Source organism: Coturnix japonica, unplaced genomic scaffold (assembly GCF_054131305.1).
Source record: "Coturnix japonica strain WE unplaced genomic scaffold, WE-NBRP24 Scf098, whole genome shotgun sequence".
Taxonomy (NCBI): Eukaryota; Metazoa; Chordata; class Aves; order Galliformes; family Phasianidae; genus Coturnix; species Coturnix japonica.
This window is the reverse complement of record NW_028189001.1, coordinates 313,050-330,844: the sequence shown is the minus strand read 5'-3', so window position 1 is coordinate 330,844 and position 17,795 is coordinate 313,050. Positions and strand designations below refer to the sequence as shown.

At 57.5% G+C, this 17,795-nt stretch overlaps 1 protein-coding gene across 1 annotated transcript in view; it reads right to left on the bottom strand.

Moving 5' to 3' along the window:
- The window catches only part of LOC146751331 (potassium-transporting ATPase alpha chain 1-like), a 40,828-nt gene that overhangs the window by 287 nt on the left and 22,746 nt on the right, over positions 1–17,795 (bottom strand). Inside the window, exons 6-10 of the mRNA XM_085534753.1 lie at positions 15,104–15,238; positions 10,399–10,516; positions 6,180–6,448; positions 2,662–2,860; positions 182–291 (exon numbers count right to left, since the gene is read on the bottom strand). Of these exons, the coding sequence (XP_085390879.1) occupies positions 182–291; positions 2,662–2,860; positions 6,180–6,448; positions 10,399–10,516; positions 15,104–15,238 (831 nt within the window). The remainder of the gene's footprint in view (positions 1–181; positions 292–2,661; positions 2,861–6,179; positions 6,449–10,398; positions 10,517–15,103; positions 15,239–17,795) is intronic.

Below are 17,795 nucleotides of genomic sequence, written 5' to 3'. Positions count from 1 at the left end.
CCCCCATATCCCCCCCATATCCCCCTATATCCCCCCCATATCCCCCCATATCCCCCCATATCCCCCCCATATCCCCCCCATATCCCCCATATCCCCCATATCCCCCCATATCCCCCCATATCCCCCATATCCCCCCATATCCCCCTATTACCCCCCATATCCCCCATATCCCCCCATTTACTTTGGCCACAGGCACGTTCTCCTGCCCCGCTTTGAACTGGGCCCTATTACACAGCGTCACCACGCGGCTCAGCAGCCCCCACGTCTCCGACGACTGGTCGAAGCTCTGACCTGGATGGGGGTATTATGGGATGGCACCAGGACCCATAGGGACCCATAGAAACCCATAGGGACACATAGGGACCCATAGGGACACATAGGGACACATAGGGATACATAGGGACACATAGGGACCCATAGAGACACATAGGGACCCATAGAGACACATAGGGACACATAGAGACCCCATAGGGATACATAGGGACACATAGGGACCCATAGGGACACATAGGGACACATAGAGACCCATAGGGACCCATAGGGACACATAGGGACACATAGAGACACATAGGGAAACATAGGGACACATAGGGACCCATAGGGACACATAGGGACACATAGAGACACATAGGGACACATAGAGACACATAGGGACATATAGGGACCCATAGGGACATATAGAGACCCCATAGAGACCCATACAGCCCCCAGAGAGACCCATAGGCACACATAGGGACCCATAGGGACCCATAGAAACCCCATAGAGACCCATAGAGAAACATACAGACCCATAGGGATGAATAGAGACCAATAGGGACACATAGGGACACATAGAGACCCATAGAGACACATAGGGACACATAGAGACCCATAGGGACACATAGGGACACATAGGGACCCATAGAGACCCATAGGGACCCATAGGGACACATAGAGACACATAGGGACACATAGGGACACATAGGGACACATAGGGACACATAGGGACTCATAGGGACCCATAGAGACCCATAGGGACTCATAGAGACCCATAGGGACCCATAGAGACCCATAGGGACACATAGGGACACATAGAGACACATAGGGACCCATAGGGATCCATAGGGACACATAGGGACACATAGGGACACATAGAGGCCCATAGGGATACATAGAGACCCATAGAGACCCATAGGGACCCATAGAGACCCATAGAGACCCATAGGGACCCATAGGGACCCATAGAGACACATAGGGACACATAGGGACCCATAGAGACACATAGGGACACATAGAGACCCATAGGGACCCATAGGGACACATAGGGACACATAGGGACACATAGGGACCCATAGGGACCCATAGAGACCCATAGGGACACATAGGGACCCATAGAGACACATAGGGATCCATAGGGACACATAGGGACACATGGGGACACATAGGGACACATAGGGACACATAGAGACCCATAGGGACCCATAGGGACACATAGGGACACATAGGGACCCATAGGGACCCATAGAGACCCATAGGGACCCATAGGGACACATAGGGACACATGGGGACACATAGGGACCCATAGAGACCAATAGGGACCCATAGGGACCCATAGAGACCCACAGAGGCCCCATATCACCCCATATCACCCCATATCAGCCCCATATCACCCCATAAGTACCGGACTGATCCTCGGTGGTATCAGCCACGTGGATCTGGTTATTGAACCACAGATGGGCCCCATATCCCCCCTATATCACCCCATAACCACCCCATATCCCCCCCTATGACCCCATATCTCCCCATATCCCCCCATATCAGCCCCATATGGCCCCATATCACCCCATATCACCCCATAACCCACCCCTATGGCCCCATATCACCCCATATCAGCCCCATATCCCCCATAACCCACCCCTATGGCCCCATATCACCCCATATCAGCCCCATATCCCCCCTATATCACCACATAACCACCCCATATCCCCCCATATCACCCTATAAGAAACCCATATAACCCCATATCCCCCTCCTATGACCCCATATCCCCCCATATCACCCCATATCACCCCATAACCCACCCCTATGGCCCCATATCACCCCATGTCAGCCCCATATCCCCCCTATGACCCCATATCCCCCCTATATCACCCCATAACCACCCCATATCCCCCCCTATGGCCCCATATCCCCCCATATCACCCCATAACCCAACCCTATGGCCCCATATCACCCCATATCAGCCCCATATCCCCCCTATATCACCCCATAACCACCCCATATCCCCCCCTATGACCCCATATCCCCCCTATATCACCCCATAACCACCCCATATCCCCCCATATCACCCCATATCACCCCATATCCGCCCCATATGCCCCCATATCACCCCATATCAGCCTCATATGGCCCCATAGAGACCCCATATCCCCCCATATCACCCCATAACCCACCCCTATGGCCACATATCACCCCATATCAGCCCCATATCCCCCCTTTATCCCCCCATATCCCCCCATAACCCACCCCTATGGCCCCATATCCCCGCATAACCCACCCCTATGGCCCCCTATCAGCCCCATATGGCCCCATATGAGCCCCATATGGCCCCATAGAGACCCCATATCACCCCATAACCCACCCCTATGGCCCCATATCAGCCTCATATCACCCCATAAGTACCGGACTGATCCTCGGTGGTATCTGCCGCGTGGATCTGGTTATCGAACCATAGATGTGCCACCGTCATCCTGTTCTGGGTCAGGGTCCCGGTCTTATCAGAGCAGATCACAGACGTGGACCCCAAAGTCTCCACGGCCTCCAAGTTCTTCACCACGCAGTTCTTCCTCGCCAACCTCTTGGCCGTCAGCGACAGGCAAACCTATGGGGTGACCCAGAAGGATCTATGGGACCCTATTGGGGACTATGGGATCCCATTGGGGCCTAAGGGACCCCACTGGGGCCTAAGGGACCCATTGAGACCTATAGGACTCCATTGGGGCCTATGGGACCCCATTGGGGCCTACAGGACCCATTGAGGCCTATAGGACCCAACTGGGGCCTATGGGACTCCATTGAGGCCTACGGGACCGCATTGAGGCCTACAGGACTCCATTGGGGCCTACAGGACCCAACTGGGGCCTATAGGACTCCATTGGGGCCTATGGGACCCCATTGAGGCCTATAGGACCCATTGAGGCCTATAGGACCCCATTGGGGCATATAGGACCCAATAGAGATACACAGGACCCAACTGGGGCCTATGGGACCCCATTGAGGCCTACGGGATCCCATTGGGGCCTATAGGACCCAATAGAGAGACACAAGACCCAAATGGGGCCTATAGGACTCCATTGGGGCCTATGGGACCCCATTGGGGCCTACAGGACCCATTGAGGCCTATAAGACTCCATTGGGGCCTATGGGACCCCATTAGGGCCTATAGGACCCCATTGGGGCCTACGGGACTCCATTGGGACCTATAGGACCCCATTGGGGCCTACAGGACCCATTGAGGCCTATAGGACCCAACTGGGGCCTATGGGACTCCATTGAGGCCTACGGGACCGCATTGAGGCCTACAGGACTCCATTGGGGCCTACAGGACCCAACTGGGGCCTATGGGACTCCATTGGGGCCTACAGGACCCAACTGGGGCCTATGGGACCCCATTGGGGCCTACAGGACCCATTGAGGCCTATGGGACCCCATTGAGGCCTATGGAACAGCACTGGCCGTCAGCGACAGGCAAACCTATGGGGTGACCCATAAGGATCTATGGGACCCTATTGGGGACTATGGGATCCCATTGGGGCCTACAGGACCCAATAGAGAGACACAGGACCCAAATGGGGCCTATAGGACTCCATTGGGGCCTACAAGACCCCATTAAGGCCTACGGGACCCATTGAGGCCTATGGGACCCCATTGAGGCCTACGGGACTCCATTGGGGCCTACAGGACCCAAATGAGGCTCTACAGGACCCATTGAGGCCTACAGGACCCATTGAGGCCTATAGGACTCCATTGGGGCCTATAGGACCCAATAGAGAGACACAGGACCCAACTGGGGCCTATAGGACCCCACTGAGGCCTACAGGACCCCATTGGGGTCTAGGGACCCATTGAGGCCTATAGGACTCCATTGGGGCCTATGGGACCCCATTGAGGCCTATGGGACCGCATTGAGGCCTACAGGACTCCATTGGGGCCTACAGGACCCAACTGGGGCCTATAGGACTCCATTGGGGCCTATGGGACCCCATTGGGGCCTACAGGACCCATTGAGGCCTATAGGACCCCATTGGGGCCTATAGGACCCAATAGAGATACACAGGACCCAACTGGGGCCTATAGGACCCCACTGAGGCCTATAGGACTCCATTGGGGCCTATGGGACCCCATTGGGGCCTACAGGACCCCATTGAGGCCTATGGGACTCCATTGGGGCCTACAGGACCCAAATGAGGCTCTACGGGACCCATTGAGGCCTACAGGACCCATTGAGGCCTATAGGACTCCATTGGGGCCTATAGGACCCAATAGAGAGACACAGGACCCAACTGGGGCCTATAGGACCCCACTGAGGCCTACAGGACGCATTGAGGCCTCTGGGACCCCATTGAGGCCTATGGGACTCCATTGGGGCCTATGGGACCCCATTGGGGCCTACAGGACCCATTGAGGCCTATAGGACCCAACTGGGGCCTATGGGACTCCATTGAGGCCTACGGGATTTCATTGGGGCCTATAGGACCCAATAGAGAGACACAGGACCCAACTGGGGCCTATAGGACCCCACTGAGGCCTACGGGACCCCATTGGGGTCTAGGGACCCATTGAGGCCTATGGGACTCCATTGGGGCCTATGGAACAGCACTAGCTGTCAGCGACAGGCAAACCTATGAGGTGACCCATAAGGATCTATGGGACCCTACTGGGGACTATGGGATCCCATAGAAGCCCTTTAAGACCCCATTAGGGTCCTCCAAGACCCCATAGGGACACCCAATGACCCACAGAGACCTCCAGGACCTCATAGGGACCTCCCAGGTACCATGGACAGCTCCAAGATCCCATAGGGACCCCCAAGACCCCATAGGGATCCCCAGGACCCCATAGGGAACTCGAAGACCCCATAGGGACCCCCAAGACCCCATAGGGACCCCCAAGACCCCATAGGACCCCATAACTGCCCTATAGGACCCCATAGGTGCCCCCCACTCACCGTGACGGTGGCCAGCAGCCCCTCAGGGACGTAGGCCACCACGATGGCCATAAAGAAGACCATGGCCCTAAGGAAGGGGTACCCTATAACCCCATAGAGACCTCCAAGACCCCATAGAAGCCCTTCAGGACCCCATAGAAGCCCTTTAAGACCCCATAGAAGCCCTTTAGGACCCCATTAGGGTCCTCTAAGACCCCATAGGGACACCCAGTGACCCATAGGGACACCCAGTGACCCACAGAGACCTCCAGGACCTCATAGGGACCTCCCAGGTACCATGGACAGCTCCAAGATCCCATAGGGACCTCCAAGACCCCATAAGACCCTATAGGACCCCATAGAAGCCCTTCAGGACCCCATAGAAGCCCTTTAGGACCACATTAGGGTCCTCCAAGACCCCATAGGAACACCCAGTGACCCACAGAGACCTTCAGGACCCCATAGAGACCTCCAAGACCTCCCAGAGCCCTCCCAGGTACCATGGACAGCTCCAAGATCCCATAGGGACCTCCAAGACCCCATAAGACCCTATAGGACCCCATAAGACCCTCCAAGACCCCATAACTGCCCTATAGAGCCCCCCACTCACCGTGACGGTGGCCAGCAGCCCCTCGGGGACGTAGGCCACCACGATGGCCATAAAGAAGACCATGGCCCTAAGGAAGGGGTACCCTATAACCCCATAGAGACCTCCAACACCCCATAGAAGCCCTTCAGGACCCCATTAGGGTCCCCTAAGACCCCATAGGGACACCCAGTGACCCATAGGGACACCCAGTGACCCACAGAGACCTCCAGGACCCCATAGAGACCTCCCAGGTACCATGGACAGCTCCAAGATCCCATAGGGACCTCCAAGACCCCGTAAGACCCTATAGGACCCCATAAGTCCCAATAGGACCCCATAAGACCCTATAGGACCCCATAAGACCCCATAGGACCCCATAACTACCCTATAGAGCCCCCCACTCACCGTGACGGTGGCCAGCAGCCCCTCGGGGACGTAGGCCACCACGATGGCCATAAAGAAGACCATGGCCCTAAGGAAGGGGTACCCTATAACCATGGCCACCACGAAGAAGGTGGCCCCAAAGAATATGGCCAGCCCGGCGATGATGTCCACAAAGTGCTCGATCTCGATGGCGATCGGGGTCTTTTCGTTCTCCACCCCGGATGCCAACGACGCGATTCGACCGATGATGGTTCGATCTCCCGTGTTGATCACCAAACCCGTCGCTGTACCTATAGGGCGGCCCCATAGACATCAGTCATCCCATAAGGTCTCATATGGCCCCAATGACCCGTTGAGTCATGCAATAAGGTTCTATCTGGCCCCATTGACCCACAGAGTCCTCCAAGACCCTATAAGGACATCCAAGACCCCATTGGAACCCCCAAGACCCCATTGGGAACCCTAAGACCCCATTGGGAACCCCAAGACCTCTCATAGACCATCAAGATCCTATAAGGACCCCCAAGACCCCATAAGGACCCCCAAGACCCCATAGGGACGAGCGAGACATCTCAGTGTCCTCCCAGACCCTATAAGGACCCCTAAGACCCCATAAGGACCCCCAAGACCTCATTGGGACCCCCAAGACCCCATTGGGACCCCCAAGACCCCATAAGGACCCTCAAGACCCCATAGAGACCACCAAGACCCCATAGAGACCACCAAGATCCCATTGGGAACCCCAAGATCTCTCCTAGACCTTCAAGACCCCATAAGGACCCCCAAGACCCCATTGGGACCCCCATGACCCCATTGGGACCCCCAAGACCCCATTGGGATCCCTAAGACCTCTCATAGACCTTCCAGACCCTATAAGGACCCCCATGACCCCATTGGGACCCCCAAGACCCCATTGGGATCCCCAAGACCTTTCATAGACCTTCAAGACCCCATAAGGACCCCCAAGACCCCATTGGAACCCCCAAGACCCTATAAGGACCCCCAAGACCCCATTGGAACCCCCAAGACCCCATTGGGGCCCCCAATACCCCATAAGAACCTCCAAGACCCTATAAGGACCCCCAAGACCCCATAAGGACCCTCAAGACCCCATTGAAACCCCCAAGACCCCATAAGGACCCTCAAGACCCTATAAGGACATCCAGGACCCCATAGAGACCACCAAGACCCCATTGGGACCCCCAAGACCCCATTGGGACCCCCAAGACCCCATTGGGACCCCCAAGACCCCATAAGGACCCCCATAGCCCCATGGCCCCATAGCGTCTCCCCCCAAGCGATTCGACCGATGATGGTTCGATCCCCCGTGTTGATCACCAAACCCGTCGCTGTACCTATAGGGCGGCCCCATAGACCTCAGGCACCCCATAACCCTACCAGACCCTATTGGGGCCCCCAAGACCCCATTGGGACCCCCAAGAACCAATTGGGGCCCCCAAGACCTCTCAGAGTCCTCCAAGACCCCATAGAGACCCCCAAGACCCCATTGGGAACCCCAAGATCTCTCAGAGTCCTCTAAGATCCTATAAGGACATCCAAGACCCCATTGGGGCCCCCAAAACCCCATAGGGACCACCAAGACCCCATAAGGACCCCCAAGACCCCATTGGGGCCCCCAATACCCCATTGGGAACCCCAAGACCTCTCATAGACCTTCAAGACCCCATAAGGACCCTCAAGACCCCATAAGGACCCTCAAGACACCATTGGGACCCCCAAGACCCCATAAGGACCCCCAAGACCCCATTGGAAACCCCAAAACCCCATAGAGACCACCAAGATCCCATAGAGACCACCAAGACCCCATAGAGACCCCCAAGACCCCATTGGAACCCCCAAGACCCTATTGGAACCCCCAGGACCCCATTGGGACCCCCAAGACCTCTCAGAGTCCTCCAAGATCCTATAAGGACATCCAATACCCCATAGAGACCACCAAGACCCCATTGGGACCCCCAAGACCCCATAAGGACCCCCAAGACCCATTGGGGCCCCCAAGACCTCTCAGAGTCCTCCAAGACCCTATTGGGACCCCCAAGACCCCATAAGGACCCCCAAGACCCTATAAGGACGACCAAGAACCAATTGGGACCCCCAAGACCCCATAAGGACCCCCAAGACCCCATAGGGACGAGCGAGACATCTCAGAGTCCTCCCAGACCCTATAAGGACCCCCAAGACCCCATTGGGATCCCCAATACCCCATTGAAACCCCCAAGACCCCATTGGGACCCCCAAGACCCTATAAGGACCCCCAAGACCCCATTGGGACCCCCAAGACCCCATTGAAACCCCCAAGACCCCATAAGGACCCTCAAGACCCCATTGGGACCCCCAAGACCCCATTGGGGCCCCCAAGACCCCATAGAGACCACCAAGACCCCATAAGGACCCCCAAGACCCCATTGGAACCCCCAAGACCCCATAAGGACCCCCAAGACCCCATAAGGACCCCCAAGACCCCATTGGGGACCCCAAAACCCCATAGGGACCCCCAAGACCCCATAAGGACCCTCAAGACCCCATTGGGACCCCCAAGACCCCATAAGGACCCTCAAGACCCCATAAGGACCCCCAAGACCCCATTGGGGCCCCCAAGACCCCATAGAGACCACCAAGACCCCATTGGGGCCCCCAATACCCCATAAGGACCTCCAAGACCCCATTAGGACCCCCAAAACCCCATAGAGACCACCAAGACCCCATAAGGACCCCCAAAACCCCATTGGAACCCCCAAGACCCCATAAGGACCCCCAAGACCCCATAAGGACCCCCAAGACCCCATTGAAACCCCCAAGACCCCATTGGGACCCCCAAAACCTCTCATAGACCTTCAAGACCCTATAAGGACATTCAGGACCCCATTGAAACCCCCAAGACCCTATAAGGACCCCCAAAACCCCATTGGGACCCCCAAGACCCCATTGGGACCCCCAAGACCAAGTAGTCCATAAGTGGCCCCATAAGTGCCCCATAAGTTGCCCCATAACAGCCCCACAAGTGACCCCAAATGGCTCCATAACAGCCCCATAAGTGGCCCCATAAGTGCCCCATAACAGCCCCATAAGTGACCCCATAAGTGCCCCATAAGTGGCCCCATAAGTGGCCCCATAAGTGGCCCCATAGTGCCCCATAAGTGCCCCATAAGTGGCCCCATAAGCAGCCCCATAAGTGCCCCATAGTGCCCCATAAGTGACCTATAACAGCCCCATAAGTGCCCCATAACAGCCCCATAAGTGCCCCATAGCGCCCCATAAGTGCCCCATAACAGCCCTACAAAAGACCCATAACAAAGAGCCCCGTAACAGCCCCATTAGTGCCCCATAAGTGGCCCCATAAGTGCCCCATAGTGCCCCATAAGTGCCCCATAAGTGGCCCCATAAGTGCCCCATAAGTGCCCCATTAGTGCCCCATAAGTGGCCCCATAAGTGCCCCATAGTGCCCCATAAGTGACCCATAAGTGACCCATTGCGCCCCATAAGTGCCCCATAGCACCCCATAGCACCCCATAGCGCCCTATAAGTGCCCCATAGCACCCCACAGCACCCCATAGCGCCCCATTGCGCCCCATAAGTGGCCCCATAACAGCCCCATAAGTGCCCCATAGTGCCCCATAAGTGACCTATAACAGCCCCATAAGTGCCCCATAACAGCCCCATAAGTGCCCCATAAGTGCCCCATAAGGGACCTATAACAGCCCCATAAGGGACTCAGCCCCATAAGTGACCTATAACAGCCCCATAAGGGACTCAGCCCCATAAGTGACCTATAACAGCCCCATAAGTGCCCCATAACAGCCCCATAAGTGCCCCATAGTGCCCCATAAGGGACTTATAACAGCCCCATAAGGGACTCAGCCCCATAAGTGACCTATAACAGCCCCATAAGGGACTCAGCCCCATAAGTGACCTATAACACCCCATAAGTGCCCCATAGTGCCCCATAAGTGACCTATAACAGCCCCATAAGTGCCCCATAACAGCCCCATAAGTGCCCCATAGTGCCCCATAAGGGACCTATAACAGCCCCATAAGGGACTCAGCCCCATAAGTGACCTATAACAGCCCCATAAGTGACTCATAATGGCCCCATAAGTGACCTATAACAGCCCCATAAGGGACTCAGCCCCATAAGTGACGTATAACAGCCCCATAAGTGCCCCATAGCGCCCCATAGCGCCCCATAAGTGCCCCATAGCGCCCCATAAGTGCCCCGTACCCTCGATGCACATGGTGGAGAAGAACGCGATGTTTTTGGTTTCCAGGGGGGATTCGTGGCTGAATTCGGGGGAACGTGACTGCGGCTCCGACTCCCCCGTCAGCGACGAGTTGTCGACCTGCCCCATAGAGACCCATAGAGACCCATAGAGACCCATAGCGACCCATAGCGACCCATAGAGACCCATAGAGACCCATAGGGACCCATAGCGACCCATAGAGACCCATAGAGACCCATAGAGACCCATAGAGACCCATAGGGACCCATAGGGACCCATAGGGACCCATAGAGACCCATAGCGACCCATAGAGACCCATAGCGACCCATAGCGACCCATAGAGACCCATAGCGACCCATAGAGACCCATAGAGACCCATAGCGACCCATAGGGACCCAAAGGGACCCATAGCGACCCATAGCGACCCATAGCGACCCATAGGGACACATAGTGACCCATAGGGACCCATAGGGATCCATAGAGCCCCATAGAGACCCATAGAGCCCCATAGCGCCCCATAACCCCCCTATTCCCCCCATATCCCCCCTATTCTCCACATATCCCCCCTATATCCCCCATATCTGCCCCCCATCTGCCTCATATCCCCCCCATATCCCCCCATTATCCCCCATAACCCCTCTATATCCCCCCCATATCCCCCTCATATCCCCCCATATCCCCCCCATACCACCCCATACCCCTCCATATCTGCCCCATATCCCCCCCATATCCCCCTATATCCCCCTCATATCCCCCATATCCACCTCATATCCACCCCATATCCCCCCCATATCCCCCTATATCCCCCTCATATCCCCCATATCCACCCCATATCCCCCCATATCCCCCCATATCCCCCATATCCCCCCCATATCCGCCCCATATCCCCCCATATCTGCCCCATATCCCCCCATATCCCCCCATATCTGCCCCATATCTGCCCCATATCCCCCCATATCCCCCCTATTTCCCCCCATATCCCCCCATATCTGCCCCTATACCCCCCATATCCCCCCATATCCGCCCCATATCCCCCCATATCCCCCATATCCCCCCATATCTGCCCCTATACCCCCCATATCCCCCCATATCCCCCCATATCTGCCCCATATCCCCCCATATCCCCCCCATATCTGCCCCATATCCCCCCTATACCCCCCATATCTCCCCATATCTGCCCCATATCCCCCCATATCCCCCCATATCCCCCCATATCCCCCATATCCCCCCATATCCCCCCATATCCACCCCATATCTGCCCCATATCCCCCCATATCCCCCCATATTCCCCCCATATCCCCCCATATCCCCCCATATCTGCCCCATATCCCCCCATATCCGCCCCATATCCCCCCATATCTGCCCCATATCCCCCCATATCCCCCATATGTGCCCCATATCCCCCCCATATCCCCCCATATCCCCCCATATCTGCCCCATATCCCCCCATATCCCCCCATATCTGCCCCATATCCCCCCATATCCCCCCATATCCCCCCCATATCCCCCCATATCCCCCCATATCCCCCCCATATCCCCCCATATCCCCCCATATCCCCCCCATATCCCCCCATATCCCCCCATATCCCCCCATATCCCCCCCATATATCCCCATATCCCCCCATATCCCCCCATATCCCCCCCATATCTCCCCATATCCCCCCATATCCCCCCATATCTGCCCCATATATCCCATATCCCCCCATATCACCCCATATCCCCCCCATATCCCCCCATATCCCCCCCATATCCCCCCATATCCCCCCATATCTGCCCCATATATCCCATATCCCCCCATATCACCCCATATCCCCCCCATATCCCCCCATATCCCCCCATATCCCCCCCATATCCCCCCATATCCCCCCCATATCCCCCTATATCCCCCCATATCTGCCCCATATCCCCCCATATCTGCCCCATATATCCCATATCCCCCCATATCACCCCATATCCCCCCCATATCCCCCCATATCCCCCCCATATCCCCCCATATCCCCCCATATCCCCCCCATATCCCCCCATATCCCCCCCATATCCCCCTATATCCCCCCATATCTGCCCCATATCCCCCCATATCTGCCCCATATCTGTCCCATATCCCCCCATATCCCCCCATATCCCCCCATAACCCCCTATATCCCCCTATATCCCCCCCATATCCCCCCATATCCCCCCATATCCCCCCCATATCCCCCCATATCCCCCCATATCCCCCCATATCTGCCCCATATCCCCCCATATCCCCCCCATATCCCCCCATATCTGCCCCATATCCCCCCATATCCCCCCCATATCCCCCCATAACCCCCGATATCTCCCCATATCTGCCCCATATCCCCCCATATCTCCCCATATCCCCCCTATATCCCCCCATATCCCCCATATCTGCCCCATATCCCCCCATATCCCCCCATATCCCCCCATATCCCCCCATATCCCCCCTATTTCCCCCCATATCTCCCCTATACCCCCCATATCCCCCCCATATCCCCCATATCCGCCCCATATCCCCCCATATCCGCCCCATATCCCCCCATATCCCCCCATATCCCCCCATATCCCCCCATATCTCCCCATATCTGCCCCATATCGCCCCATATCCCCCCATATCCCCCCATATCCCCCCTATATCCCCCCATATAACCCCATACCGCCCCATATATCCCATATCCCCCCATATCTCCCCATATCTCCCCATATCTGCCCCATGTCCCCCCATATCATCCCATATCCCCCCATATCTGCCCCATATCTCCCCATATCTGCCCCATATCCCCCCATATCCCCCCATATCTCCCCATATCCCCCCATATCCCCCCCATATCCCCCCTATATAACCCCATATCCCCCCATATCCCCCCATAACCCCCCATATCCCCCCATATTGCCCCATATCCCCCCATATCTCCCCATATCTGCCCCATATCTGCCCCATATCCCCCCATATCCCCCCATATCTGCCCCATATCCCCCCTATTCCCCCCATATACCCCCTATACCCCCCATATATCCCCCCATATCCCCCCATATCCCCCCTATTTCCCCCCATATCCCCCCATATAACCCCATACCGCCCCATATATCCCATATCCCCCCATATCTGCCCCATATCCCCCCATATCTGCCCCATATCTGCCCCATATCTGCCCCATATCTCCCATATCTCCCCATATCCCCCCATATCCCCCCATAACCCCCTATATCCCCCTATATCCCCCCATATCCCCCCATATCTGCCCCATAACCCCCCATATCCCCCCTATATCCCCCCATATCCCCCCATATCTGCCCCATATCCCCCCATATCCCCCCTATATCCCCCCATATCCCCCCCATATCCCCCCATATCCCCCCCATATCTCCCCATATCCCCCCATATCCCCCATATCCCCCCATATCTCCCTATATCCGCCCCATATCCCCCCCATATCCCCCCATATACCCCCATATCCCCCCATATCCCCCCCATATCCCCCATACCCCCCATATCCCCTCCATATCCGCCCCATATCCCCCCATATCCCCCCATATCCCCCCATATCCCCCCATATCCCCCCCATATCCCCCCATATCCCCCCATATCCCCCCATATCCTCCCCATATCCCCCCATATCCACCCCATATCCCCCCATATCCCCCCATATCCCCCCATATCCCCCCATATCTCCCCATATCCCCCCATATCCCCCCATATCCCCCATATCCCCCCATATCCCCCATATCTCCCCCATATCCCCCCATATCCCCCCATATCTGCCCCATATCCCCCCATATCCCCCCTATTTCCCCCCATATCTCCCCTATACCCCCCATATCCCCCCATATCCCCCCATATCTGCCCCATAACCCCCCTATTCCCCCCATATACCCCCTATACCCCCATATCTGCCCCATATCCGCCCATATCCCCCTATACCCCCATATCTGCCCCATATCCCCCATATCCCCCCATATCCCCCCATATCTCCCCATATCCCCCCATATCCCCCCATATCTCCCCCATATCCCCCTATATCCCCCTATATCCCCCCATATCCCCCCATATCCACCCCATATCTCCCCTATATCCCCCCATATATCCCCCCATAACCCCCCATATCCCCCCATATCCCCCTATATCCCCCCATATCCCCCCATATCCCCCCATATCCCCCCATATCCCCCCATATTCCCCCATATCTCCCCATATCCCCCCATATCCCCCCATATCCCCCCATATTCCCCCATATCTCCCCATATCCCCCCATATCCCCCCATATCCCCCCATATCCCCCCATATCCCCCCATATCCGCCCCATATCCCCCCATATCCCCCCATATCTCCCCATATCTCCCCCATATCCCCCCATATCCCCCCATATCCCCCCATATTCCCCCATATCTCCCCATATCCCCCCATATCCCCCCATATCCCCCCATATCCCCCCATATCCCCCCATATCCGCCCCATATCCCCCCATATCCCCCCATATCTCCCCATATCTCCCCCATATCCCCCCATATCCCCCCATATCGCCCCATATCGCCCCATATCCCCCCATATCCCCCCATATCTCCCCATATCTCCCCATATCCCCCCATATCTGCCCCATATCCCCCCATATCCCCCCATATCTCCCCATATCCCCCCATATCCCCCCATATCCCCCCATATCCCCCCATATCCCCCCATATCCCCCCATATCGCCCCATATCTCCCCACACCTTGCAGCCCTGTGCTGTGATGATGCGGATGTCGGCTGGGACTCGATCCCCCCCCTTAATTTCCACCAGGTCCCCGACCACCAGCTCGGCCGCGTTCAGCTGCGTCTTCTCCCCATCGCGGATCACAGTCGCTTGCTATGGGGCAGCCCCATAAGTGCCCCATAGCTGCCCCATAGCTGCCCCATAGCTGCCCCATAGCAGCCCCATAGCAGCCCCATAGCTGCCCCATAGCTGCCCCATAGCAGCCCCATTGCTGCCCCATAAGTGCCCCATTGCTGCCCCATAGCTGCCCCATAAGTGCCCCATAGCAGCCCCATAAGTGCCCCATAGCAGCCCCATAGCTGCCCCATAGCTGCCCCATAGCTGCCCCATAGCAGCCCCATAGCTGCCCCATAGCTGCCCCATAGCTGCCCCATAGCAGCCCCATAGCTGCCCCATAGCTGCCCCATAGCTGCCCCATAGCAGCCCCATAGCTGCCCCATAGCTGCCCCATAGCTGCCCCATAGCAGCCCCATAGCTGCCCCATAGCAGCCCCATAAGTGCCCCATAGCTGCCCCATAGCTGCCCCATAGCAGCCCCATAGCTGCCCCATAGCTGCCCCATAGCAGCCCCATAGCTGCCCCATAGCTGCCCCATAGCAACCCCATAGCTGCCCCATAGCTGCCCCATAGCAGCCCCATAGCTGCCCCATAGCTGCCCCATAGCAGCCCCATAGCTGCCCCATAGCAGCCCCATAGCTGCCCCATAGCTGCCCCATAGCAGCCCCATAGCTGCCCCATAGCTGCCCCATAAGTGCCCCATAGCAGCCCCATAGCTGCCCCATAGCTGCCCCATAGCTGCCCCATAGCAGCCCCATAGCTGCCCCATAGCTGCCCCATAGCTGCCCCATAGCAGCCCCATAGCTGCCCCATAAGTGCCCCATAGCTGCCCCATAGCTGCCCCATAGCTGCCCCATAGCTGCCCCATAGCAGCCCCATAGCTGCCCCATAGCTGCCCCATAGCAGCCCCATAGCTGCCCCATAAGTGCCCCATAGCTGCCCCATAGCAGCCCCATAGCAGCCCCATAGCAGCCCCATAGCTGCCCCATAGCTGCCCCATAGCAGCCCCATAGCTGCCCCATAGCAGCCCCATAGCTGCCCCATAGCTGCCCCATAGCTGCCCCATAGCAGCCCCATAGCTGCCCCATAGCTGCCCCATAGCTGCCCCATAGCAGCCCCATAGCTGCCCCATAGCTGCCCCATAGCTGCCCCATTAGTGCCCCATAGCTGCCCCATAGCTGCCCCATAGCTGCCCCATTAGTGCCCCATAGCAGCCCCATAGCAGCCCCATAGCTGCCCCATAGCAGCCCCATAGCTGCCCCATAGCTGCCCCATAGCAGCCCCATAGCTGCCCCATAGCAGCCCCATAGCAGCCCCATAGCAACCCCATAGCTGCCCCATAGCTGCCCCATAGCAGCCCCATAGCTGCCCCATAGCTGCCCCATAGCAGCCCCATAGCTGCCCCATAGCAGCCCCATAAGTGCCCCATAGCAGCCCCATAGCAGCCCCATAGCTGCCCCATAGCTGCCCCATAGCTGCCCCATACCTGCCCCATAGCTGCCCCATAGCTGCCCCATAGCAGCCCCATAGCAGCCCCATAGCTGCCCCATAGCAGCCCCATAGCAGCCCCATAGCTGCCCCATAGCAGCCCCATAGCAGCCCCATAGCTGCCCCATAAGTGCCCCATAGCTGCCCCATAGCAGCCCCATAGCAGCCCCATAGCTGCCCCATAGCTGCCCCATAGCAGCCCCATAGCTGCCCCATAGCTGCCCCATAGCTGCCTCATAGCTGCCCCATAGCTGCCCCATAGCTGCCCCATAGCAGCCCCATAGCTGCCCCATAGCAGCCCCATAGCAGCCCCATAGCTGCCCCATAAGTGCCCCATAGCTGCCCCATAGCTGCCCCATAGCAGCCCCATAGCTGCCCCATAGCTGCCCCATAGCAGCCCCATAGCTGCCCCATAGCTGCCCCATAAGTGCCCCATAGCTGCCCCATAGCAGCCCCATAGCTGCCCCATAGCAGCCCCATAGCAGCCCCATAGCTGCCCCATAGCTGCCCCATAAGTGCCCCATAGCTGCCCCATAGCAGCCCCATAGCAGCCCCATAGCAGCCCCATAGCTGCCCCATAGCTGCCCCATAGCAGCCCCATAGCTGCCCCATAGCAGCCCCATAGCAGCCCCATAGCAGCCCCATAGCTGCCCCATAGCAGCCCCATAGCAGCCCCATAGCTGCCCCATAGCTGCCCCATAGCAGCCCCATAGCTGCCCCATAGCAGCCCCATAAGTGCCCCATAGCAGCCCCATAAGTGCCCCATAGCAGCCCCATAGCAGCCCCATAGCTGCCCCATAGCTGCCCCATAGCTGCCCCATAGCTGCCCCATAGCAGCCCCATAGCAGCCCCATAGCTGCCCCATAGCTGCCCCATAGCAGCCCCATAGCAGCCCCATAGCTGCCCCATAGCAGCCCCATAGCAGCCCCATAGCTGCCCCATAAGTGCCCCATAGCTGCCCCATAGCAGCCCCATAGCAGCCCCATAGCTGCCCCATAGCTGCCCCATAGCAGCCCCATAGCTGCCCCATAGCTGCCCCATAGCTGCCCCATAGCTGCCTCATAGCTGCCCCATAGCTGCCCCATAGCAGCCCCATAGCAGCCCCA